Below are 22,556 nucleotides of genomic sequence, written 5' to 3'. Positions count from 1 at the left end.
TGACTACGCCAACAACAACAAACACAACTAACACAACTAACAACAGGCATAGTATTTCCCTTCCTTAAGCTTGGTTTCCTTTTCTGCATTTTTAGATACGAATGCCTACTACAGAGGGTTGTTTTGGAATTAACTGAGTTAGTGAATGGAAAATAATATGTTGAGTCCCTGATATATGGTAGGTTTTTATTACCTCATTACTACCCTTTTATTCATTTGTTGTTATTTTAAGTACCTACTTATTACTTGCGTAATACTGTGCATGCCTTTGTGAAGAATCAAATAAATGGTATAGCTTTTTTCCTTATGGGGCTTGTAATACATTTTTTCATTCAATAAACAATTACTGAGTGTCCATTATGTGCCAGGCACCCTGGTGGGTGTCAGAGTAACACATTGTAAGATAAGCCAAGGCCCCTGTCCTCAGGTAACTCACATTTTAGTGGAGAAGACAAGACATGTAAATACATATGGTATATTTACAACACAGAGTAAGAAGAGCTACACCAGACAAATGTAGTATGGCTGTTCTTGCAGACCTAGACAGCATAGATGAGATTAACCAAGTGGAAGAGGCCTGAGCAGAGAATTCCAGGTAGGTGAACTTGTGAGACCTGACATGCATGAGAGGCTGTAAATTTTGAAAATCCACAGAGCAAGGCAATTCTTGCAGAAGTAGTGGGAGACATGACTGAACAAAGTAGCTGAGGATGAAACAAGAAAAGCCATTGAAGTTTGGTGTCCTTCCCGAAGAGGCAAGGAGAAGCATTGGAAGACTTTTAAGCTATATGGAGATAAACTCAGTTCTGTGCTTTTCAGAAAAGTCCTTCTGGAATAAGGAGTACGGTAGGAGTTGGGCTGGACAGATCCAAGCTGAGGTAAGAAGACCAGATAGGTTTTTGTGCAGATGAGAGAAACGAGGGCTCGCACTAGGGCATGTTCAAGTGGGTAGGGAAGCATTCATGGCTCCAATGGACATTTAAGAGGACGACAATACACAACCCAAAGACTGACAGAATGGAGATGGAGATAAATTGAGGATGATTCATGCTACCTAGTATTTGGCAGTGCCATTAAGAAGATCAGGGAAAAAAGGACAAAGTTTGGTGAGGACTTTAACACACAGTGAGTTAAACAGCATATCAAGAGGGGAACAATACTATTTACAAGAGTATCACCAGGCTTTAGATTATTGTGCAGGATGAGACAAAGGAACAAATTCTACCAGCTCAGAAAAAGCAAACAATGTTTGATTTTTTTCAAGACTATTCCTTGCATATTTTTTCCCACTTTTCTGGGAGCAACACCACTGATACACTTTAGTTATTTGCCTATTATCTCATCCTTAACAACATCTGAAAAATCTCTCATTCTAAGTCTACAGCATCAGTTATTAAGAAATTATGACCTCTTCATCCCTGGATTTACTACTTTTTGCTCTGCTAAGTATCTAGTGCCACTGCCAAAGACCTATTTCATTAGTGGGACCATGTAATTTCTCATGCATTTTAGAGTAGCCCAAGATTTGTTGAGAATTTATAACTCCCCAGAAAAACCTTTGGTTCTGAGATACAAAAAAGATACAGCCTGCCCCTAAGAACTTTATGAAATAGGCAGGGAGCCCATTCCACCGTTCAGTAGCTATGGAAGCAAGCAACAGGGACAGCCAAACCCTACATGGATGTTTAAAGAAGCTTCTGTAGGTAACACACATAAATCACAGAACACAAAGTCTACTAGTGTCTGAAGCAAGATGTACAACAAGTGCTCTGGTAAAGGAGCTAATTCATTCCAATTGAGTAGACCAAGCAAGACTTTTTGGAATAGACTACATTTTTGTTGGAACTTGGAAGGATCAAGTGAATTAATTCCTTGAAGCAAAGTGAGATAAGGTCATGGTTGAAGGCTTTGGGTGATGTCCCTTATCAAGATCAAGTTTAGGTTTGGGGCTATAAGACAGGGAAGGAGATAAGACATATGCCTTTAAAAAGTTAAAAGTAATTCTAGAGTTAAATAGTATTACAACTTTCAAGAAATATCACTAGTCCATAAGTGATTAATAGCTAAGTTAGAGAAAAGATGGTGGCATGAGAGGCCTCATCCCAAAACCACATATAATATGAAAATATAGTTAATACAACCAATCCTGAAAGAGCAACAGGCAAGAAGGCTGCACCAGACTGCATACGCCTGGAGAAAAAAACAGATGTCATGGAACTGGGTAATGTACCAAAGCCGTGATCCAGCAGGACCCAAGCCCTTCCCCAACCCCAGCTCACTGGCAGGAGGAAGACAAATGGAGCTGGGAGGGGTGTAAGCCTAGGACTGTTGAACACCCAGCCCTGGAAATCTGCTCTGGGAGCACAAACCTACACTGCATGGTGCTCTGGAGATTAGTGGGGTAGGAAAGCTAAGACCAGTGGAATACCTGGAGAGACTGAGATCTCAGCCACTGGTGGAAACAGGGATCCACATCCAGCTGTTCTGGGACCAAAGAAAGGCGGGCAGTCTGAGAGGCTTTCTGACAGTGAGAGCGCTGCTAAAGGGGCAAGGATTGTACAGAGATTGCTGCTCAGGAGAAAGGACAGGTGGACAAAACTGTCTGGGCACACTCTGCCCAGCAGGTTGAGAACTTTCAGGAGCTTTAGGTGCTCCATCCTCCTGGCTGGCACAGGCTCGCAAACTGTCAGCCCCTGCACTGGTGTCAGGTGAGCCAGAAAGAGGCCCCACCTAGGGCAGCAACAAATGCAAATGCAAAGCATAGAGGTTTACACCTGTGTGCTGGGCCCACCGGTTCCTGCAGGGGAGACAGGCACAGTGGCAGAGAAGCAGGAAACAGCTCTTTCCTCCACACAGGCACCAGAGATGCTTCCCTACAACCTCCAACATCACTCCAGGGGCTGAGAAGCTCCAGCAAGTTAACCTATTGGACACAAGAGGGCACCACATAGATATATGAAACATCAAAGGAACCCAGTTCAAACCAAAATCCCACAAACACCAAAAAAATGACAAAGTGAAACTGAACTCATCAATCTTTCTGAAAGAGATTTCAACATAAAAATCATAAACATGCTCATGGAGGTACAGAAAAATACTCAAGAACTCAGGGAAGAATTCCAGATGGAGATCCAACAAAGGACTACAATATCTGAAATGAAACATACAATGGAGGGATTTAAAAGCAGATTAGATGTAGTAGAGGTGATGATAATTGGAATAGAAATTAGAGAAGGAAATACAAAGAAGCTGAGGCACAGAGAGAAAAATAGGATCTCTAGGAATGAAAGAATATTGAGAGACATGTGTGACCAATCTAAATGGAACAATATTCACATTATAGGGGTAACAGAAGAAGTAGAGAGAGAAAAAGGGATAGAAAATGTCTTTGAGGAGGTAATTGCTGAAAAATGTCTTTGAGGAGGTAATTGCTGAAAACTGCCCCAATATGGGGAAGGACATAGTCTCTCAGGCCATGGAGGTGCACAGATCTCCCAACACAATGGACCAAAGGAAGACAACGCCAAGATACATAATAATTAAAATGGCAAGGTCAAGGATAAGGACAGACTTTTAAAAGCAGCTAGAGAGAGAAAAAAGATCACATACAAAGGGAAACCCATCAGGCTATCATCAGACTTTTCAACAAAAAACTTACAGGACAGAAGGGAGTGGAATGATATATTTAATGCAATGAAGCAGAAGGGCATCAAACCAAGAATACTCCACCGGGCAAGATTATCATTTAAATTTGAAGGAGGGATTAAACAATTTTCAGATAAGCAAAAGCTGAGAGAATTTATCTCCCACAAACCATCTCTACAGTGTATTTTGGAGGGACTGCTATAGATGACGTGTTCCTAAGGCTAAATAGGTGTCACCAGGGGAAATAAAACCACAGTAAAGAAAGTAGAACAATTAATTACTAAGCAGATGCAAAAAAAAATCAAATACCCCCAAAGTCAAGCAAGGGATAGACAAAAAGAACAGAATATGATACCTAATAGATAAAGAATGGAGGTGAAAGAAAAAGGAGGGAAAAAAAAGAACCTTCAGGTTGTGTTTATAATAGCATACTAAGTGAGTTAAATTAGACTGTTAGATAGTAAGGATGTTACCCTAGAACCTTTGGTAACAACTCTGAACCCTGAAATGACAATAAGTACATATCTATCAATAATCACCCTAAATGTAAATGATTTGAATGCACCAATCAAGATATAAGAGTCACTGAATAGATAAAAAAACAAAACCCATCTATATGCTGCCTACAAGAGGCTCACTTCAAATCCAAAGACATACACAGACTAAAAGTGAAGGGATGGAAAAAGATACTTCATGCAACTAATAGGGAGAAAAAAGCAGGAGTTGCAGTACTTGTATCAGGCAAAATAGAGTTCAAAACAAAGAAAGTCACAAGAGACAAAGTAGGATATAATATAATGATAAAGGGGTCAGTCCAACAAGGGGATATAAACATTATAAATATCTATGCACCCAACACAGGATCACCTAAATATGTGAAACACATACTAAAAGACTTAAAGGGGGAAATAAAATGCAATGCATTCAGTCTAGGAGACTTTAACACTCCAATCTCTCCAAAGGACAGTTCAACCAGACAGAAAATAAGTAAGGAAACCAAGGGTCTGAACAACACATAAGAAAAGATGGACCTAACAGACATCTACAGAACTCTACAGCCAAAAATACCAGAATACACATTCTTCTCAAGTGCATGTGGAACATTTTCAAGAATAGATCATATACCAGGACACAAAAAGAGCCTCAGTGAATTCAAAAAGATTGAAATTGTACCAACCAGTGTCTCAGACCACAAAGGTATGAACCTAGAAATAAATTACACAAAGAAAATGAAAAATCCCATAAACACATGGAGGCTTCACAACATGCTCCTAAATAATCAATGGATCAATGACCAAATTAAAACAGAGATCAAGCAATATATGGAGACAAATGATAACAATAATTCAACAATGCAAAATCTGTGGGACACAGCAAAGGCCATGCTAAGAGCAAAGTATATTGCAATACAGGCCTGCCTCAGGAAAAAAGAACAATACCATATGATCACTCTAAACTCACAATTAATGAAACTAGAAAAAAAAGAACAAATGAGGCCCAAAGTCAATAGAAGGAGGAATGTAATAAAGATCAGAGCAGAAATAAACAAAATTGAGAAGAATAAAACAATAGAAAGAATCAATGACAGCAAGAGCTGAGTCTTTGAGAAAATAAACAAAATAGATAAAACCCTAGCCAGACTTATCAAGAAAAAGAGAGTCTACACACATAAACAGAACCAGAAATGAGAAAGGAAAAATCACTACAGACACCACAGATATACAAAGAATTATTAGAGAATACTATGAAAAATTATATGCCAACAAACTGGATAGAAGAAATGGAAAACTTCCTAGAAAATACAACCTTCCAAGGCTAATCCAGAAAGAAACAGAAAATCTGAACAGACCAATTATCAGCAACAAAATTGAATTGATAATCAAAAAACTACCTAAGAACAAAATCCTGGACCAGTTGGCTTCACTGCTGAATTTTATCAAACATTTAGTGAAGACCTAATACCCATCCTCCTTAAAGTTTTCCAAAGAGCAGAAGAAGAGGGAATACTCCCAAACTCATTCTATGAGGCCAGCATCACTCTAATACCAAAACCAGGCAGACACCACAAAAAAAGAAAAGTACAGACCAATATCCCTGATGAACATAGATGCAAAAATACTCAATAAAAGATTAGCAAACTGAATTCAAAAATACATAAAAAAGATCATCCATCATGATAAAGTAGGATTTATTCCAGGGATGCAAGGATGGTACAACATTAGAAAATCCATCAACATCATCCACCACATCAACAAAAAGAAGGACAAAAACCACATATCATCTCCACAGATACTGAAAAAACATTTGACAAAATTCAACATTCATTCATGATAAAAACTCTCAACAAAATGGGAATAGAGGGCAAGTACCTCAACATAACAAAGGCCATATATGACAAACCCACAGCCAACATTATACTTAACAGCAAAAAGCTGAAAGCTTTTCCTTTATGATGGGGAACAAGACAAGGATGCCCACTCTCCCCACTTCTATTCAGCATAGTACTGGAGGTCCTAGCCATGGCAATCAGACAACACAAAGAGATAAAAGGCATCCAGATTACTAAGGAAGAAGTTACATCTGTCCCTGTTTGCACATGACTTGATATTGTACATAAAAAACCCTAAAGAATCCACTCTAAAACTGCTACTAGATCTAATAATTCAGCAAAGTTGCAGAATACAAAATTAATACACAAAAATCTGTTGCATTCCTATACACTAACGATAAACTAGCAGAAAGAGAAATCAGGAAAACAATTCCATTCACAGTTCCATGAAAAAGAATTAAATACCTAGGAATAAACCTAACCAAGGAAGGGAAAGATCTATACTCTGAAAAGTATAAGACACTCATGAGAGAAATTAAAGAAGATACCAATAAATGGAAACACATCCCATCCTCATGGATAGGAAGAATTAATATTGTCAAAATGGCCATCCTGCCTAAAGCAATCTACAGATTCAATGCAATCCCTATCAAAATATCAATAGCATTATTCAACAAACTAGAGAAAATAGTTCTAAAATTCATATGGAACCACAGAAGAACCCAAATAGCCAAAGCAATCCTGGGTAGGAAGAATAAAACAGGGGGGATTACACTCCCAGACTTCAAGCTCTACTACAAAGCCACAGTAATCAAGACAATTTGGTACTGGCACAAGAACAGACCCATAGACTAATGGAACAGACTAGAAAGCCCAGATATAAACCCAAGCTATACAATCAATTAATATACAATAACGGAGCCATGGATATACAATACAGAAATGACAGCCTCTTCAACAACTGGTTTTGGCAAAACTGGACAGCTACATTCAAGAGAATGAAACTGGATTATTATCTAACCCCATACACAAAAGTAAACTAGAAATGGATCAAAGACTTGAATGTAAGTCATGAAACCATAAAACTCTAAGAAGGAAACATAAGCAAAAATCTCTTGAATATAAACATGAGCAACTTCTTCCTGAACGCATTTCCTCTGGCAAGGGAAACAAAATAGAAAATGAAAGAATGGGACTACATCAAGCTAAAATGCTTATTTACAGCACAGGACACCATTAGCAGAACAAAAAGGTATCCTACAATATATTTGTAAATGTCATATCCGATAAGGGGTTAACATCCAAAATATGTAAAGAGCTCTCATGCCTCAACATCCAAAAAGAAAATAACCCAATAAAAAAATGGGCAAAGCATCTGAACAGACAATTTTCCAAAGAACAAATTCAGATGGCCAAGAGGCACATGAAGATGCTCCACATAAGTATTATCAGGGAAAAGCAAATTAAAACCACAATGAGATATCATCTCATACCAGTTAGGATGGCCACCATCCAAAAGACTAGGAACAACAAATGCTGGCAAGGATGCAGAGAAAGGGGAACCCTCCTACATTGCTGGTTGGAATGTAAACTAGTTCAACCATTGTGGAAAGCAATATGGAGGTTCCTCAAAAAACTAAAAATAGGAATACCATTTGACCCAGGAATTCCACTCCTAGGAATTTACCTGAAGAAAACAACTCAGATTCAAAAAGACATATGCACCCCTATGTTTATTGCAGCACTATTTACAATAGCCAAGATATGGAAGCAACCTAAGAGTCCATCAATAGATGAATGGTTAAAGAAGAGGTGGTACATATACAGAATGGAATACTATTCATTCTTTAGAAACAAAACCTACCATTTGCAATAACATGGATGGAGCTAGAGGGTATTATGCTCAGTGAAATAAGTCGGACAGAGTAAGACAAATACCAAATGATTTTCCTCATTTGTGGAGTATAATAGGGAAACAAAACTGAAGGAACAAAACAGCAACAGACTAACAGACTCCAAGAAGAGACTAATGGTTACCAAAGGGGAGGGGTTGGGGAGGGCGGGTGGGGAGGGAGGAGATTGAAGGGTATTATGATTAGTACACATGGTGTGTGGGGGGGGGTGACAGGGAAGACAGTGTAGCACAGAGAAGACAAGTAGGAATTCTGTGGCATCTTACTACACTGAAGGACAATGACTGCAATGGGGCTGGCATGAGGGCGACTCGATAATATGGGTGTATGTAGTAACCACATCGTTTTTCTCGTGAAACCTTCATAAAGCCTGTGTATCAATGATACCTTAATTTTTAAATAAAAGCTAAGTTAAAGGAAGGGGCTCGAAGCACAAGTTTGAGTAACGATGAGTACATCTGAATCATAAGTGCCTACACAGCACAGAGGTCACAGGCTCCTTGTGGGATGGAAATGCATTCTTGTCTACTTGGTGGGTGGACACCGGATAAACACGGGTTAATGATCTTTCCTCGTTTAGCTGGAAATTGTGAGGACCTGGAGCTCCGTGCTACTGTGTTTACACTTTAAAACTTTAGAAGAAACTTAGGTGTCCCCAAGTGAAGTGAGGAAAGCAGAGTTCCGTTTGTTCAGGTGCAAATCGAGAACCCAGTGCCCTCTCACGGTTGCCCCAAGGCGGTCCAGCCCTTATTTCCAGGGTTCTAAACCTTTTGAGGGATGGGAGGCAGGCTGTGGGTAAGAAGGGATCCACAGGTAGCCAACGAAGCTCTTCACAGATTTTCCTGAAATCCCCCACCCCCAACCCCCGCCAACTTTCCCTGAGGGTAGGCCATGTAGGGCCGTATTGAAACGGAAGCCGGGGTCCAGGCCACTCACTACCTGACACCGAAAATCTTTTCATCTTTAATGTCTCTGCGTCCTGTTTCCCATTTGTAAAATAAGGAAGTTGTAGGCTCCATACTAACAGCTATTTAGGGTCTACCATGTGACTGGTGACGCGTTTCCACGTTGTCTTTTAATCATCAAACTGCATTTTATTCAGGACATTAAAGTTCAGAGTGTTTAAGTTAACACAGCAATAGCGGCGTAAACAGACTGCAATGGTTGCCTGACTGTCACAGTTCGATGCCACTTAACTTCCCCTACACTGAGCCTCGGGCTCCCTTCCCTCAACGACCAAAATCCGCCTCTTTCTCCTCCTCTGAGCTCCCGGGTAACGTGCCCCTTTCACCACCGGGCATGCTCAGTCGCTGGGTAAGGTTTTCGTGAACCCCGGGAAATTTTTCACGCCGCTCCGGCAACCGAGCCCGCCCCGCCCACGTCTCCTCCTTACCGGATTGGCGGAATTCAGAGAGAGAACGCAGAGGCTCGATGACCTACATCCCCCCCCGCCCCCCGCCCCCCGCCCCCCGCCCCCCAGCGTTCCGGGCGCGCGCGCTACGTGCGTGCGTGCGTGCGTGCGAGTGAGCACGTGAGGCCCGGGAATGTGCAGAGAGGACGGGGTCAGGAAACGGGAGGATAGGGGAGGGGCAGCCGTTGCCATGGCAGTGACGTCAGGCGTCAGGGAGCGAACCGGCCCCTTTCCCCGCGCGCGCGCGCGCGCGTGCACACACAGAGACATGCACACGCGCGCGCACCGCTCTCCCTCAGACACACTGGAGGGAAAGGTCAAACTAAAGGCGAGGGAGCGGAGAGGCCGGAGGGATCCGCCGCCGCTGCCGTCGCCGCGCGCCATGACGGACGCGGCGGAGGCTGCTTTCTTAACGCCGTCGCCGCCGAGCTGCTGCTCTCGCAGCTTCCCCTGCCCCCGCCCCAGTACCCCTCCCCACGGCGCTCGCGCGTCCCCGCGTCCCCTCCCCCCGAGGCGCTCCCGGCGCGCGTCGGGCCCGGGGCGCGCAACGGATGGGCGCGGGCGCTGGCGGGTAGGGGCCGCGGCCGGCGGGCCGTTTCATCGCGTGACCCCCGACTCCTTCGCCCAACCCCTCGGCGAGAGCCCGCCAGGTGAGTGCGGCGGGGAGGGAGAGGATGTCAAGAGAGGACAGGGGAGAGCTGAGCCCCCTGCTGACCCTTCCCGGGGGCGCTGACAGGCGCTCGGACCCGGCCTCTGGGGGGCGTTGCGGGGTCCGCCTGGCGGGGGCCTTTTTTGGCGGCCCTGCCCCTCAGGGTCGGGCTCCGGAATGGTGAGGGGCTCGGGGTAGGGCGTGCGGCCGCCGGGTGGGGGTTGGCAGGGCGGCCCGGGCGGCTGACAGGCGCTGGAAGCAGGTGGGCCCTCCTCGGGGCTCGGCGAAGTGCGGTAGGGGGCGCGGGCCCGGTCAGGTGTGCGCGGGGGCCCGCTGAAGCTTTCGGGAAATGTTTGCCGGCAGTTGGCAGAAACTCTGCCCTTGGGACCAGGCGCCTCGCTTGTGCCCTTCTAGCGAAAGTGGCAGATTTTACAACAAAACTCGGGGAAGCCAGGCAGGACCGGACGGAAGGGGTAGGGACCGGGAGGACCCGTCTGGATGGGGACCAGATAATGAACAAATCTGCGGGTAGCACTGGGGCACGATGTGTGGACGTTGCCATGCCAGTGTTTGGTGTTTGTTGCCTGTGGTTATTTTAGGACTAAATGATTAAAAAAAAAAAGTTACTTGGAAGAGAAGGAACTGCTCGAATGGTCATGAATTCTTCCCTGTGTATGCGGGAAATGGGTTAATCTTACCACCATTCCAACTCAATCTATGCCTAGTGGACTTTAAAAATAATACATACAGAACTTAAGGCCCCTAATCAAGGTAATGTTTGTCTGATGAGTTGCAGGTGTCAAGCTCAGTGTTCCGTGGGAGAAAAATAGGACTCTTAGAGTACTTGATATGCTCGAGCAGTCGCCTTTTTGTAATAAGCGTTGGAAACCATCAAAGTGGAGTTTAGTTACACTGCCAGGGTTAAGTAATCACATTGACCCAGTGCCACCCACCAATCAGGAGCTTTCCTGAAAGTGACTTGGAAGCCAGCTGCCAGCCAGTACTCCGCTGATGGTGAATAACGAGTGCTTTGGCTGAATTTTTTCCTCTTAAATTTTCCACTATTATAACGCATGCTGCCTATTTACTCAACGATAGAATGAATTACCCACATTTATAACTGCTCTCCGCCAGATCGCTTTTAAACTACCAGGTGCTAGCTCTGATGTATGGTTTTTTTTTTTCATATTTGAAAGTTTGGAAGTTTCTAATAAATACAGTAGTTTGAAATTGATAAGGATATTTTGAATGTAAATGTAGTTTAAGCAGGTTATACCAAGTGGGTAATGTGTTTTAAAATTTAAATCTCATCCAGAAAAACTTCTGGTTTGTGAAAGGTTAGGATTGTGACAGCTGAAGGAGTCTTACAAGTGAACAGCCAGGACATCTGGTGAGTTTGATGTTAACTGGCAGGGTCAGCACATGCAAACTTGCCCCTTAAGCGTTTCTGACATGTGGGTGCTGCTTCTGTTGATTATGGGCCTTTGGTTGTCATTTCGAAAAGTTCTGTCCACAGAGAACCCTCACTTACGAAATTGAATCGTCGCGGCATACAGCCAGGGTACCAAGGGTGTAAGTACAAAATGTAAAGGAGGATTATTCCGAGACCTTGTTAATTTTTTCTGTGCAGCAATTTCTGTACCGGGTACTGTACCCATATGCCACTTTTTACATCTCACTCTCATTAGCAGTTATTGACTTATGTCTGTATACAGTCCTATACTGGAGTACTTGAGTGATACAGCCTAAAACATTTCCGGTAATATATAAATAAATTTTTATTTTTATTTTTCTTCTCTCTTTTTAAAGGGACCTGTAGAATTGGGCAAATCAGCACTTACTCAGCATATCCCCCTCCTGTAGGTCTCATTGACCTTGGTGCCACTGTGGAGGTCATGTGTTCATGGAAATAAACAGTTCCTGACCAGTTTCCTCCAGGTGATAAAGATATGTGGGAAAGTGATTTGAGATAAGCATATCTTGATTTTTAAAAAATCATTTTTATTGGGCATTTTTTGTGATCATGGCTAAAAAGAGGCGTGAAAAATTGACCTCTTTTTGGGAGTCATTGCTATTTTACTTTTTAAAAATTTTCTTTTTTCCACTTTTCAATTATTGCTTGTATATCCTACTGCAAATGAACAGCTGGTTTTTTGGGTGACATTTTTAAAACTTGGGGATTAGGGAGAAGGGCAATAATGTTGGAATGAATTTGGCTTATGAAAGTTGTACTCTACGAACAGTGATATTTACAATGTAAGATTACAAAACAAATTAAGTAGTGGTTAGTTATATGAGAATTCTGTACATTAACAAAAAGTTTCACTGAAAGGTACCTTCAGATAATCCCTTTTATATGGTACTTATAAAATGTGATTTGATTTATGAAAAATCATTTGGCATACAACAATTGAGGAACAGATTTGGAGCATAATGTAAGGTTTATCAGTGTGTTCCTTGAGTTGTCCCTTTTCCAAAAGTGTTTGGGGCAAAGTTAATATATATGGACTTCTTAAATTCAAAGTTGTTCCACTTATACACTGCCTATTGAAGTTTTAACTGAAGGAAAAATTGCCATCTGATTTGTGCTGTACCATTTAAGGAGTACATTGAAACCTAATTAAAATTCCAAAGTTTTATGGCCAGGTTTGTCTGGAATCACATCCAAGGTGGTTTAGTTATACTGAGGTATCAAAAGCACCTTGTTTAAGGTATTCTCACTAGGACCGTGGCCCTGCAGCATAGACCAAAAAGTGGTTATACTCAAACTTCATGAAAATCAGAATAAATAGATTTAGCCTAAAGTCCACATGCAGTGAAAACCATTACCTTGACTTTTTCTTTAGGTGCATTTTATTCTTCAGAATTAAAGGCTTGTTTCCTAAGCTATAATTCTATTTAGGTCACTTGTGAAAAATTCTATGTTGATAAAAAAACAACTATGTACTCAAAAACTTCCAAAGGAACTTTTCTTGTCCTTTTTGTTACTACAGTTGAGTTTATTTGGAATCACAGGATGCATTGAAGTACTTGGGGAGTTTTCAGTCTGAAATCATTTTGCTTTGGAGATGTTAAGAAAAAGGAATATACGTTAAAATGAGTAGAATTGCTTGTACAGTTAGCTCAAACTTTATGTTGGGATAAGGGGACAAGGAGGAACTGGACATAAACTTTATTAAAGAATAATAAAATGTACTTATTTATGCTGTTCATGTCTGTCTTTGGAAGACTGATACATCTTTTCCCCCAATTTTCAAGAAGTTTTATTCTTAGAGAAGGGATTTGAAAAACAAGAGCTAATCATGCAGGTATGTAAGTGTTCAGAGTATCTTTTGAGTCTTTTAGTAGTTTCTTGTTCTGATTTGTGCATTAGATAGAAAGCAAGGAATTATTTTCATGCTGAATATGGGTGGAGAGCCCAGCTTTGGGATGATGGGCACAGTTTTATTCACTCTAGCATAATTGAATATTGTCAAAATTGAGGGAACAGCTTGAATGATGCCATTGATTTGGTAGTATAGGCTCTTAGTTCCTCTATTGAGCAAATGAGTAAAAATAAAGTGACAATGTGATACTGAAAGAGATTGTTTCAGTTGTTTCTTAAATCCCAAGGGACTGTCTCAGAGAATTGCTAATAGAGCATAGTGAGGTAAAATTAATTATTTGGTTTTATCATTAATGAGGGCAAGTACTTAAAAAATTTTTTTTTAACTTGCCAAAATAAATAAGTAGACTAATTTTTAGAATATTTGTGCCAAGATCTGTGAGAATAGAGATAATTATTAGGAATTTTACTTGGAATTTACAGCTGATTTATGTCCTCAATTGACTCAGTATCCCTTCTAAAATACCATTTCTTTTTTCTTTTCTCAATTTTCTATAAAATACAATCAGTAATACAACATATTTTGTGTAAAATTTAGTTTTTAAATAATAATTTCTAGACTTCCTAAGCATAAAATACTACCTGATATTTATAGTATATGTGTAAGTCCACTATATGGGATTTAAAAGTTTTAGACCCTGTAATCTGCAGAAATTTGGGCTAAAGTTTTTAAAATAAGAAAGGCTGAATCCAGTTTTAGTTATAGATGACCAGGTAAATTGCATTTTCTTTCACTGTTACATGTTTATATTTTCCATACCCTGTTCGTGCTGGTTTATAGGGCTGGATCATCTTATCTATAGCACCCATAGAAAGTTCACTTGTAAAAACTGCCCTTTATATTCTCTCTCAGCTGTTCCATCTAGGAGAATGTTTAAATTTTAGTTATCAAATATGGTTTAATCATAAGTTATTCTAAATAGAATGGTTATTGCAGTTTTCACAGTTGAAATATAAATTTATCTTAAGATAATTTATGAACATTTTTATATTACTGTGGAGACAATTAAACTATGTATAATTTAATATTTCTAACTATTATCACCATTTGTTCTAAGTTAACTATTTGTCATTAAAATCAACATAGGTCTACAGTGTCATTAAAAAATAATGTATTCATCTGTGGAATATTTTTCAAAGAACTAGCTGTTAAATGGGCATGAGACGGAAATTTGATTCTGAACCTTCTAGTTGAATATATAGTTCAATGATACAAATATTCAATATTGGGTATTTTGATTTATAATTTTACATATAGGATTTTTTGTATATATTTGTAGGGTTACTTTCAAGTATATTTTTGTTTATAAAAAGCTTTTCTTTAAATTTTGTTCTTAATAATTATTCACTAGTTCTTAGACTTTATATTTGAAAGAAGTGAAAATGAGTCATTTACTGAGTTCTTTCCTTAAAATGTACTAATTTAGTTGGAGGATATGATGTAAGTTATTTTTAGTGTAATATAGAGAGTTATGTTTATCCCAAACATTTATAGCAAAATAGTTGGCTAGATTTGAAAACATACTGTAATCTACCCAGAAATGATCTGTTGAATGCTCAGTGTTGGACTGAGTTTACAGTATCATATGGAAATAGCATTTTCCTTATAATGACATTTATATTATGACTTTTTTTGTTTTTGTTTTTTTAAATTAAAGTATCATTGATATACAATCTTAGAAAGGTTTCACATGAGCAACATTGTGGTTACTACACTCACCCATATTATGTATATCGTGACTGTTTAAGGACCATTTCTTAAACATGCCCATGAGTGAATGTATTGGACATTGGTCAAATGATGTATTGAGGGATTTAATTTATATCTTATGCTTCTCTCTGCTCTTCTTCCTTTTAATAGTTGTCAATGGCTGGCCTTTAGCCACATGCTATGAGAGAACTTTTAATGCATGATAAAGTTGCCTAACGTGGCATTTTCTTCTAGTGTCTTATTTGATGGAGAAAAGTGACATTGTTCTGTACCTCTTTATATGTGCTACTGTTTTGAACATTTGTTTTTTATCAGCTATTTATAAAGGGGATTTTATAATAAAGGGGATTTTTTAAAATAAGAAAATTTTGAGACTCTTTTAAGTGGTTATGTGCCATGCAAATGTTATTGGGAGGAGTGGGGAGGTTAAAGGTGAGGAGGAGGATTGTGGGGATAAGATTAGATTGTGTGAAGTGAGTATAATCATTTTTATAAAAAATGTCAACTAATCATATACCTTCTCCTTCAGATTGTAACCTTGCTTTTTTATTAGCACTGCTCACTGAAAAATCAAGAGTAGTGAATTGCCAGGAGAGGCATATGTATATCTTTAATTAGTTTTACATATTATTGCTGGGAATATATTAGATGGCTCTGAGGAAGATAAGCAGTTTCACACCGATGATCATTCTCAGCCATCACATTTAGAGCGCCACATTTTAAAAGGTGGGAGAACAGATTTCAAGTGATAGGTGGAGAAGGATTTTCAGATACAAAGTCATTGTTAAAATTCTAGTATACCAATCTTGAAAAAAATTACATTATACCAATTATGGTCATACATCCCATATTTTCCAATACTGCATCAGTTTTTAATATTCTGTGGCCATAAATATACTAGTATTTTTCCAACCCAAATCCTAACCTTTAAGTTAGAAAGTGGTCACTTCAATTATGGTTTAAACTGAAGAGGGAAAAAGCTGATAATCTTTATCTTCCTTTTCTTTATTGTAAGTTTTGTCATTAATTAAGTTCTTCAGTTAAGTAGAAACTGTAACAATGAATCCTTGTACCTGAGAAGTTAGAATCCATGTTGGAGAGGCCCTAAGTAAATAGAGCATAGTTGTGTTGATATGTTAATTTTCTTTCAAAGCAGTGGTTTTGAAACTGTATCTGTAAAGGGTTCTGGAAGAAGTCAAGCAGGTTCATTCCAATTTCAACCAGTGTTGTTTTACTTTGATCAATTTTAAGTGTGCAAGTTTGTGTAAGATTTCATTTGAGTCAGAGTTCTGTTTAAAGTAAGAAGTGTGATAATCACTATCGTTAGCATATTTGATCTTCCCACTGTTGTGCTTAAATCCTCGCAGTGGTTGGGTCTTTTTATCATGACTTAATAAAACTTTTCTTTAGCTCTGGCTTCCTTCTTCATGTCTGATGATCAGTGTTTCACTTGCTTTCCATGTAAACCCTGTATTCTAGTCTTACTTAAATTGCTTGATAGTTCCTGAAAGGAAGATGTCCTTGTCCATCCCCATGCCTTTGCACGTGGGACTCCATCACTCTTGCCAGGCGAGGTGGAACTCTATTGCCTTGGAACCTTAGTCGTAGCGCCTTTAAAAGCACTCATTTCATTGTTTTGTAACTGGCCTCACTTGACAGCAGAGACCATCTGATTTATCTTTGTATCTATACTATACTTGATATTTATTAAGTATTCAAAAGTCTGTTGAATAATTGCATTGAGAACTTGAGAAGTAGTAGAATTACTTTAATACATATTCACTTGAATAAAACATCCTAGGTCCAGTCTGTGGAAAGTATTTTTACTGACATAGTGTGAGGCATTCACTAAGTATATAAAAGGCACCCAGTTGTATTTATCATGAACTATAATAAAGCCAAAGGATATATTATTTGGAAAAATTAGATTAAGTACTGGTGGGTTAAGTGAAGTGATGTAATAGATTCAGTTATATAATCCCAAAAGTTGGTTGTGAAAGCATTTTAATAATAATTCTGTACAGTCTTGACTGCCAGTGAAAAATGTCTTCATATGCAATTAAAGCTAATAGACTTAAAAAGACCTTCAAATGTCCAAGTATATAATATAGCAATAGCCTTCCCTGAAGGTTAAAGAATGGACCCTGGGGCTGCCTTGCCTAAACTTGTATCCCTTTCCTGCCTGTCAATATCGTGTGATCTTGTGCAAGTTTTTTAACCATTCTGGGTCTCCTCTTTCTTATCTGTAAAAATGAGGATGTTGATAATACTACTGTATGTGGCCATGATGAGGGGTATCCCTGATGTTGAGCACTTAAAAGAATGCCAAGTACAGAAAACACTCAATAAATGTTAGCGATAATTAATTTCTAGTGACTTATTTAAACATATAAGTGTTTATTGTGCATCATTTCCATCGCTGAAAAATAATTGCTTTAATACATGAGCATCTAATTTAAAAGCAACTTCACATTTTTAGTTAGTTACTATTTCTTTAAACTGACCACTATGTTATCTCTGTACTGACTCATTCTCCCATCTCCCAGTGGAATATAGACTGTTTCTGTCAGATGGGTTAACATGGGAAATTTTGAAACTATGGTCTGATTTTTGCAGCAGAGCATTGTGTTCCCATGACCTGTGCGATTCTTGGTAGTGCCCACAAGAGAGGAGGGAGAGAAACAGCGAGTAGGAATCCAGTGACAAGTTCTTAAACAAGCCTTAACCTGTTCCAAATGAGTCCTATCCTTCATGTTCCGTAGTAGAGGATAGGTGTTCATCTTTTTTCCTTTTTATATTTCCTTTACTTTTTTTTGGCTTGTTTTATATTTCCTTTTCTTTTAAAAGAACAGATTTTTAAAAATACAAATTTACATTTGTTCCATAAAGGCACAAACAAAATTAATCAGCCAGTGAACCTGTTTTTTAAACTAATTTTTTGCCTGCAGTGAGAGAAATACGTTGGTTGTAATTTGTGACAGTACTAGGAAGATCCTGTGTACTGTGAAACCCTGTTAAATGTGCCCATTTTGGATGCAAAAGAAAATGCAAGGGAAGAAGAAATTTGTATTCCAAGATATTTCATACAGAGTGGTTATTCTTTCTTATTATAATAAATAATTACAACACTTATTTAATATTAGCATACTTTTGCTTAAGTACCATTGTAGGCACTTTTAAAATATACATTACACCTGCCTGGAAATCATAGGAGTTACATCATACTAGGAAAAACAACTTCTAGAATAAATACAATTTTGATTAAGCCTATTTCCTCTGTACAACCAAGATACTATGTCTGTGTTTAATGTTATCTAGCTTAAAACTACAAGCCAAACAACTTCTTATATTACTTCTTACCTCAGTTCTTGTTCCTTGTTGTTATTATTAGTATTGATATGCCTCAAAAATGTTTGCTTACATGGAGAAGTGAGTGAGATTTGTATAACACCCACTTTGGTCTCTTCCGTGGCATCTCCAGCCATGCTGTCATCCACCCTTCCTTGTTTTGGACAGTTTCTAATTGTTAACAGTAACTCCCATTGAGCTAGATCTATGTCCACTCTAACTTTCACTTGATCGTCATGCAATCTAGGGCTACATATGAGAAGCTTATCCTTTTTACACACAATAACTCTTAAAATATTTAAAAATGACTGTTCAGTCCTACTTGAGTCCTTTTTACCACAGTAAGGGAAAACCCTAATCCTTGAACTATATGCACAGGACATGGTTTACAGTCCTTCTCTATCCACATTGCTGAACTCATGACAAAGTCTGTCAGCATACCTCTTAAAGTACAGTGCCTAGAACTGAACTGGCTACTTCAGATGTGGTCTTACCATTTCTGAACACAATGGAGCTATTATCTGGATATTGTACTTGAATTAATGCAGCCTGAAATTTGCATTACATTTTTTGGCAGCCACATTACCCTTTGATCATATTGATGTTATGCTCAACTAGAACTTTATCTCTTTCTCATATGAACTGCTTGAAGTCTAATCTTTCTAATTTATTTGCCAGTTGATGCTTTGAAAGTAAATGCAAGACTATGTATTGCACTACTGTAAAAATTTGAATATGTCCTTACCACATTTCATCGCATTTGACTATCTGGTGATATGAAGTAACATTTGTACAAAATAGCACAGTTTCAAGATGCTTTCACTTGTATTTTTCTTTAATCTCTACATCCCTCCAAGAATCAGAGAGAAAAATGCCTTTCTCCTAAGTCAGGAATTGACAGATAATGTACTTTGTCACAGATTTTTTGATTCCGGATCCCATGCTCATCTTACCACTGTTCACTTAGTAGGCACTTACCTTGTCCTCTATTATTGTGTGGCCGGCACTGTGGTGCTGGTGCATCCGTTACAAGGCAGGTTACAGTCTCTGCCCTGAGACTATATGGCCTCGTGTATAATTACTGCCAGTTACTGAGCACTTTCAACTGGGGAAGCAGTGTGGTAGATTGTATATGGTTCAGTATTTGTTGCTTCTCTCTACTAGGGTCCTCTCTGTAGGAGGATTCTGTTTCCCAGTCTATTAACATTAGGTTTGGATACTTGGCTCCACTTAACCAATAAAATGTTAGAGGAAGTGACATGTCCCATGTTTGAGCAGATGTTTTAAATTCCATCTAATGGTTCTGCAGGTGGCCCTTTTCCCTCCGTCATGGAACCAGCATACCTTAGAACTGGTCCCAGAGTGATGGAACCTTCAGACTGGGTCCCAGAATGATGGAGCAGAGCTGAAGCTGATCCAAGATAGACAGTCAGTGTAAGTGAGATGTAAACCCTTGTATGGTTGATGCTGTGATTTTGGAGTCATTTTTTTTACACCATAGCATAATACAGCTCAAACAGCATGTGATACTGACATTATTCAGGGTGCACTGTGAAGATAAATAACTTTAGGCTTTATCCTCAAGAAGTGTGCAGTCTTGGTAGATGCATTAAATTTCCATAGATTGTTGGTCGTTGGGGAAGAGGAGAGTATAATTATGTATGAAAAGGTCTTTAAAATTGAGGATCTTTCCTGACCTTCGGCTCACCCCTAAGCTGAATTAGTCAATATGTTTTAAATCCTGGGCCTGTGATTCAGCTATTCACTGTCACAACTTCTTACCATCCAAAGTTTGATAAGCCTGTTTTCTATATCTTCATTCAAATAACCTTTTTTAAAAGTCCTATTTAACAAGATGGACTTCTACAGAACAGTCATCAGAAACTTCATAAATCTATTAATCAGCATTCACTGGGTAACCTAAGAATCTGCCTGGTTGTACTGTTTCTCCAGTATATCCAGAAAAATATCGTGAGGTTGTAGGTTCTGTGTGAATTTTGTGAGTATTCATATTTCCCATTGCCACAGCTGTGTGTACATCTCACTTTAAATGGGGATTTTAGAGAGAGACAGTCCAGGCTGGGATTATGTGAGGAATTTCAGTACTCTTATGTACTTTCAGATGCCAAAGAATACATAGCCAACGCTCCAGGGGAGCTCTTGAAACCTTTGAAGTAATTACATGTAAAATTTTATATAAATATACATTGTTCTGGGCCATGGCTTTCATCAGATTATCAAAGGGAATCATGACTCCTCTGGTAGGTTACAAACCTTGTTGTAGAGTGAGAACAGAAATGGAACAAGGATTTGGAGAGCACCAGTATTTAAGGGACCAGTGGACCAAGAACCCAGAAGGTAAATCTGAAAAGTAATTGGAAAGGGTTGAGGACCGGGAGCAAATATAATGTTAGAGAAGCCAGTTCCTTATTAATCAGATTTTTTAAAAAATCTATTCTGGAATTTTGCATGAATTCTGCATCCATTCTCCTGGCTTTTCTTTATGATTTCTTGAAAATTACCAAATTTGCAGAATATATTTAATGTCTTAGGATATGATTTTTCTTCAACTATAAAATGAATGTAAAGCAATTTCTTCTTTTGTTGCCTGCTTCCTGTTTTGGGCTTCAGTTTCTTTTTCCCCTTTTCCCCCTTAATCCTTATTTACCCTTCCCAGATTAAAGATCATTTTTCTGGTTTAAAAGGCTGACTCAAGATAGGAGTGAAACAGTTCTTTAGGTTATCTGTTGGCAGTTGATCCCAAGTGAGTAAGTTGGCCTCTTTTTGCTGGGAAGACGTTTTTAAACCTTTCTAAAATTTTCCTTAACACTTCTGACAAATCTCTGCTCTTTTTTAAACAACTTACTGAAATATAATTGTTACACAGTAAATTGCACATATTGAAAGTGTACAGTTTGATAAGCTTTGACATACATGTATACCCATAAAACCATCACCACAGTCAAGACATTGAAAGTATCTTGTGCCCCCAAAAGTTTTCTGGTCCCTTGGTAATCCCCTCCATTGTTCCCCAGGCAACCACTATTTGTTTTCCTTTACTTTAGTCAACATGTCCTAGAATACACTACACACACTTTTTTAGTCTGACTTTTTTCACCCGCATGATTATTTTATGATTTATCTGTGTTGTAGCATGTACCAGTAGTTTATACCTTTTTATTGCTAACTGGTATTTCATTGTATGGATGTACTGTAGTTTCTGTATCAGTTCACCTCTTGATAGACATTGAGTTGTTTCTAGCTTTTGACTTTACAGATAAAGTGCTGTGAATATCCATGTACACATCTGTATGGACATGTGCCCTCATTTCTCTTGAGTAAATGCCTAGGAATAGAGTAGCAGGATCATATGGTTGGGGTGTGTGTGTGGGTGTGTGTGTGCAGAATGAGTGAGAGAGATTTTAAGACATTGGCTTACAGGATTGTGGGGATTGGCAAGTCAGAAATCCATAGGGTAGTACAGCAGACTGGAGCTAAAGGAGAATTGATGTTGCACAAAGTCTGTAGGGTAGGCCAACAGTTTGGAAACCCAGGCAGGATTTCTGTTCCTATCTTGAGACAGAATTCCTTCTAACATCAGGAAACCTCAGTTTTTTCGCTTTGAAGGCGTCAGCTTATTGCATGTGGCCCACCCACATTCTGGAGGGTAATATTTACTTAGCATCAGTTGATTGGAATGTCAATCACATCTGCAGAGCGCTGTCACAGCAGCATCTAGACTAGTGTTGGACCAGGCTGGCCACAAAGCCTAGCCAAGTTGTTGCATCAAATTTAACCGTCACAGTGTCTTAAGTATTTCCTATTTTTAATGCAATTATAAATGATACATATTTTTAAAGTTCAGTTTCTGATTGTTGCTAGTTTGTTTTTTCTTGCTTTTAACTGTAGCCTTTTTACTATTCTTAAACAGTTGAAGAGCAGTCTTTTCATTCTAGGTTAGGATTACATTCCATCTTTTTAGGCATATCCTTTAAAAATATGGATTATTTTAGATACTTCCTAATGTCATTACCCAACCTCTCAGTCATTTATTGGACTCATCTAACAGAAATGGCAATTTAATTTTAAGAATCTTGTCTTCCCCCATTCGAGTCTTCCTCCTTTTAATTTTTTTCTTCATGGGATTAAAATAATTCTTAAATAA

The 22,556-nt window shown here is 39.0% G+C and overlaps 1 protein-coding gene and 1 long non-coding RNA gene across 17 annotated transcripts in view; one reads left to right on the top strand and one right to left on the bottom strand.

Moving 5' to 3' along the window:
* LOC108402392 (uncharacterized) overlaps positions 1-9,334 on the bottom strand; it is an 83,211-nt gene extending 73,877 nt beyond the window's left edge. Inside the window, exon 1 of the long non-coding RNA XR_012124269.1 lies at positions 9,281-9,334. This is a non-coding gene — a long non-coding RNA (uncharacterized lncRNA). The remainder of the gene's footprint in view (positions 1-9,280) is intronic.
* Positions 9,335-9,561: 227 nt separating this feature from the next.
* The window catches only part of LOC140848047 (uncharacterized), a 91,583-nt gene continuing 78,588 nt past the window's right edge, over positions 9,562-22,556 (top strand). For all 16 annotated transcript variants that reach the window (XM_073230188.1, XM_073230178.1, XM_073230185.1 and 13 more), the window contains exon 1: positions 9,562-9,948. In XM_073230188.1, the coding sequence (XP_073086289.1) occupies positions 9,567-9,948 (382 nt within the window). In that variant the 5' untranslated portion in view covers positions 9,562-9,566. The remainder of the gene's footprint in view (positions 9,949-22,556) is intronic.

The sequence above is a fragment of the Manis javanica genome, chromosome 2 (assembly GCF_040802235.1).
Source record: "Manis javanica isolate MJ-LG chromosome 2, MJ_LKY, whole genome shotgun sequence".
Classification (NCBI taxonomy): domain Eukaryota; kingdom Metazoa; phylum Chordata; class Mammalia; order Pholidota; family Manidae; genus Manis; species Manis javanica.
The sequence above is the reverse complement of the archived record's forward strand: the minus strand, read 5'-3'. Positions and strand labels throughout refer to the sequence as shown.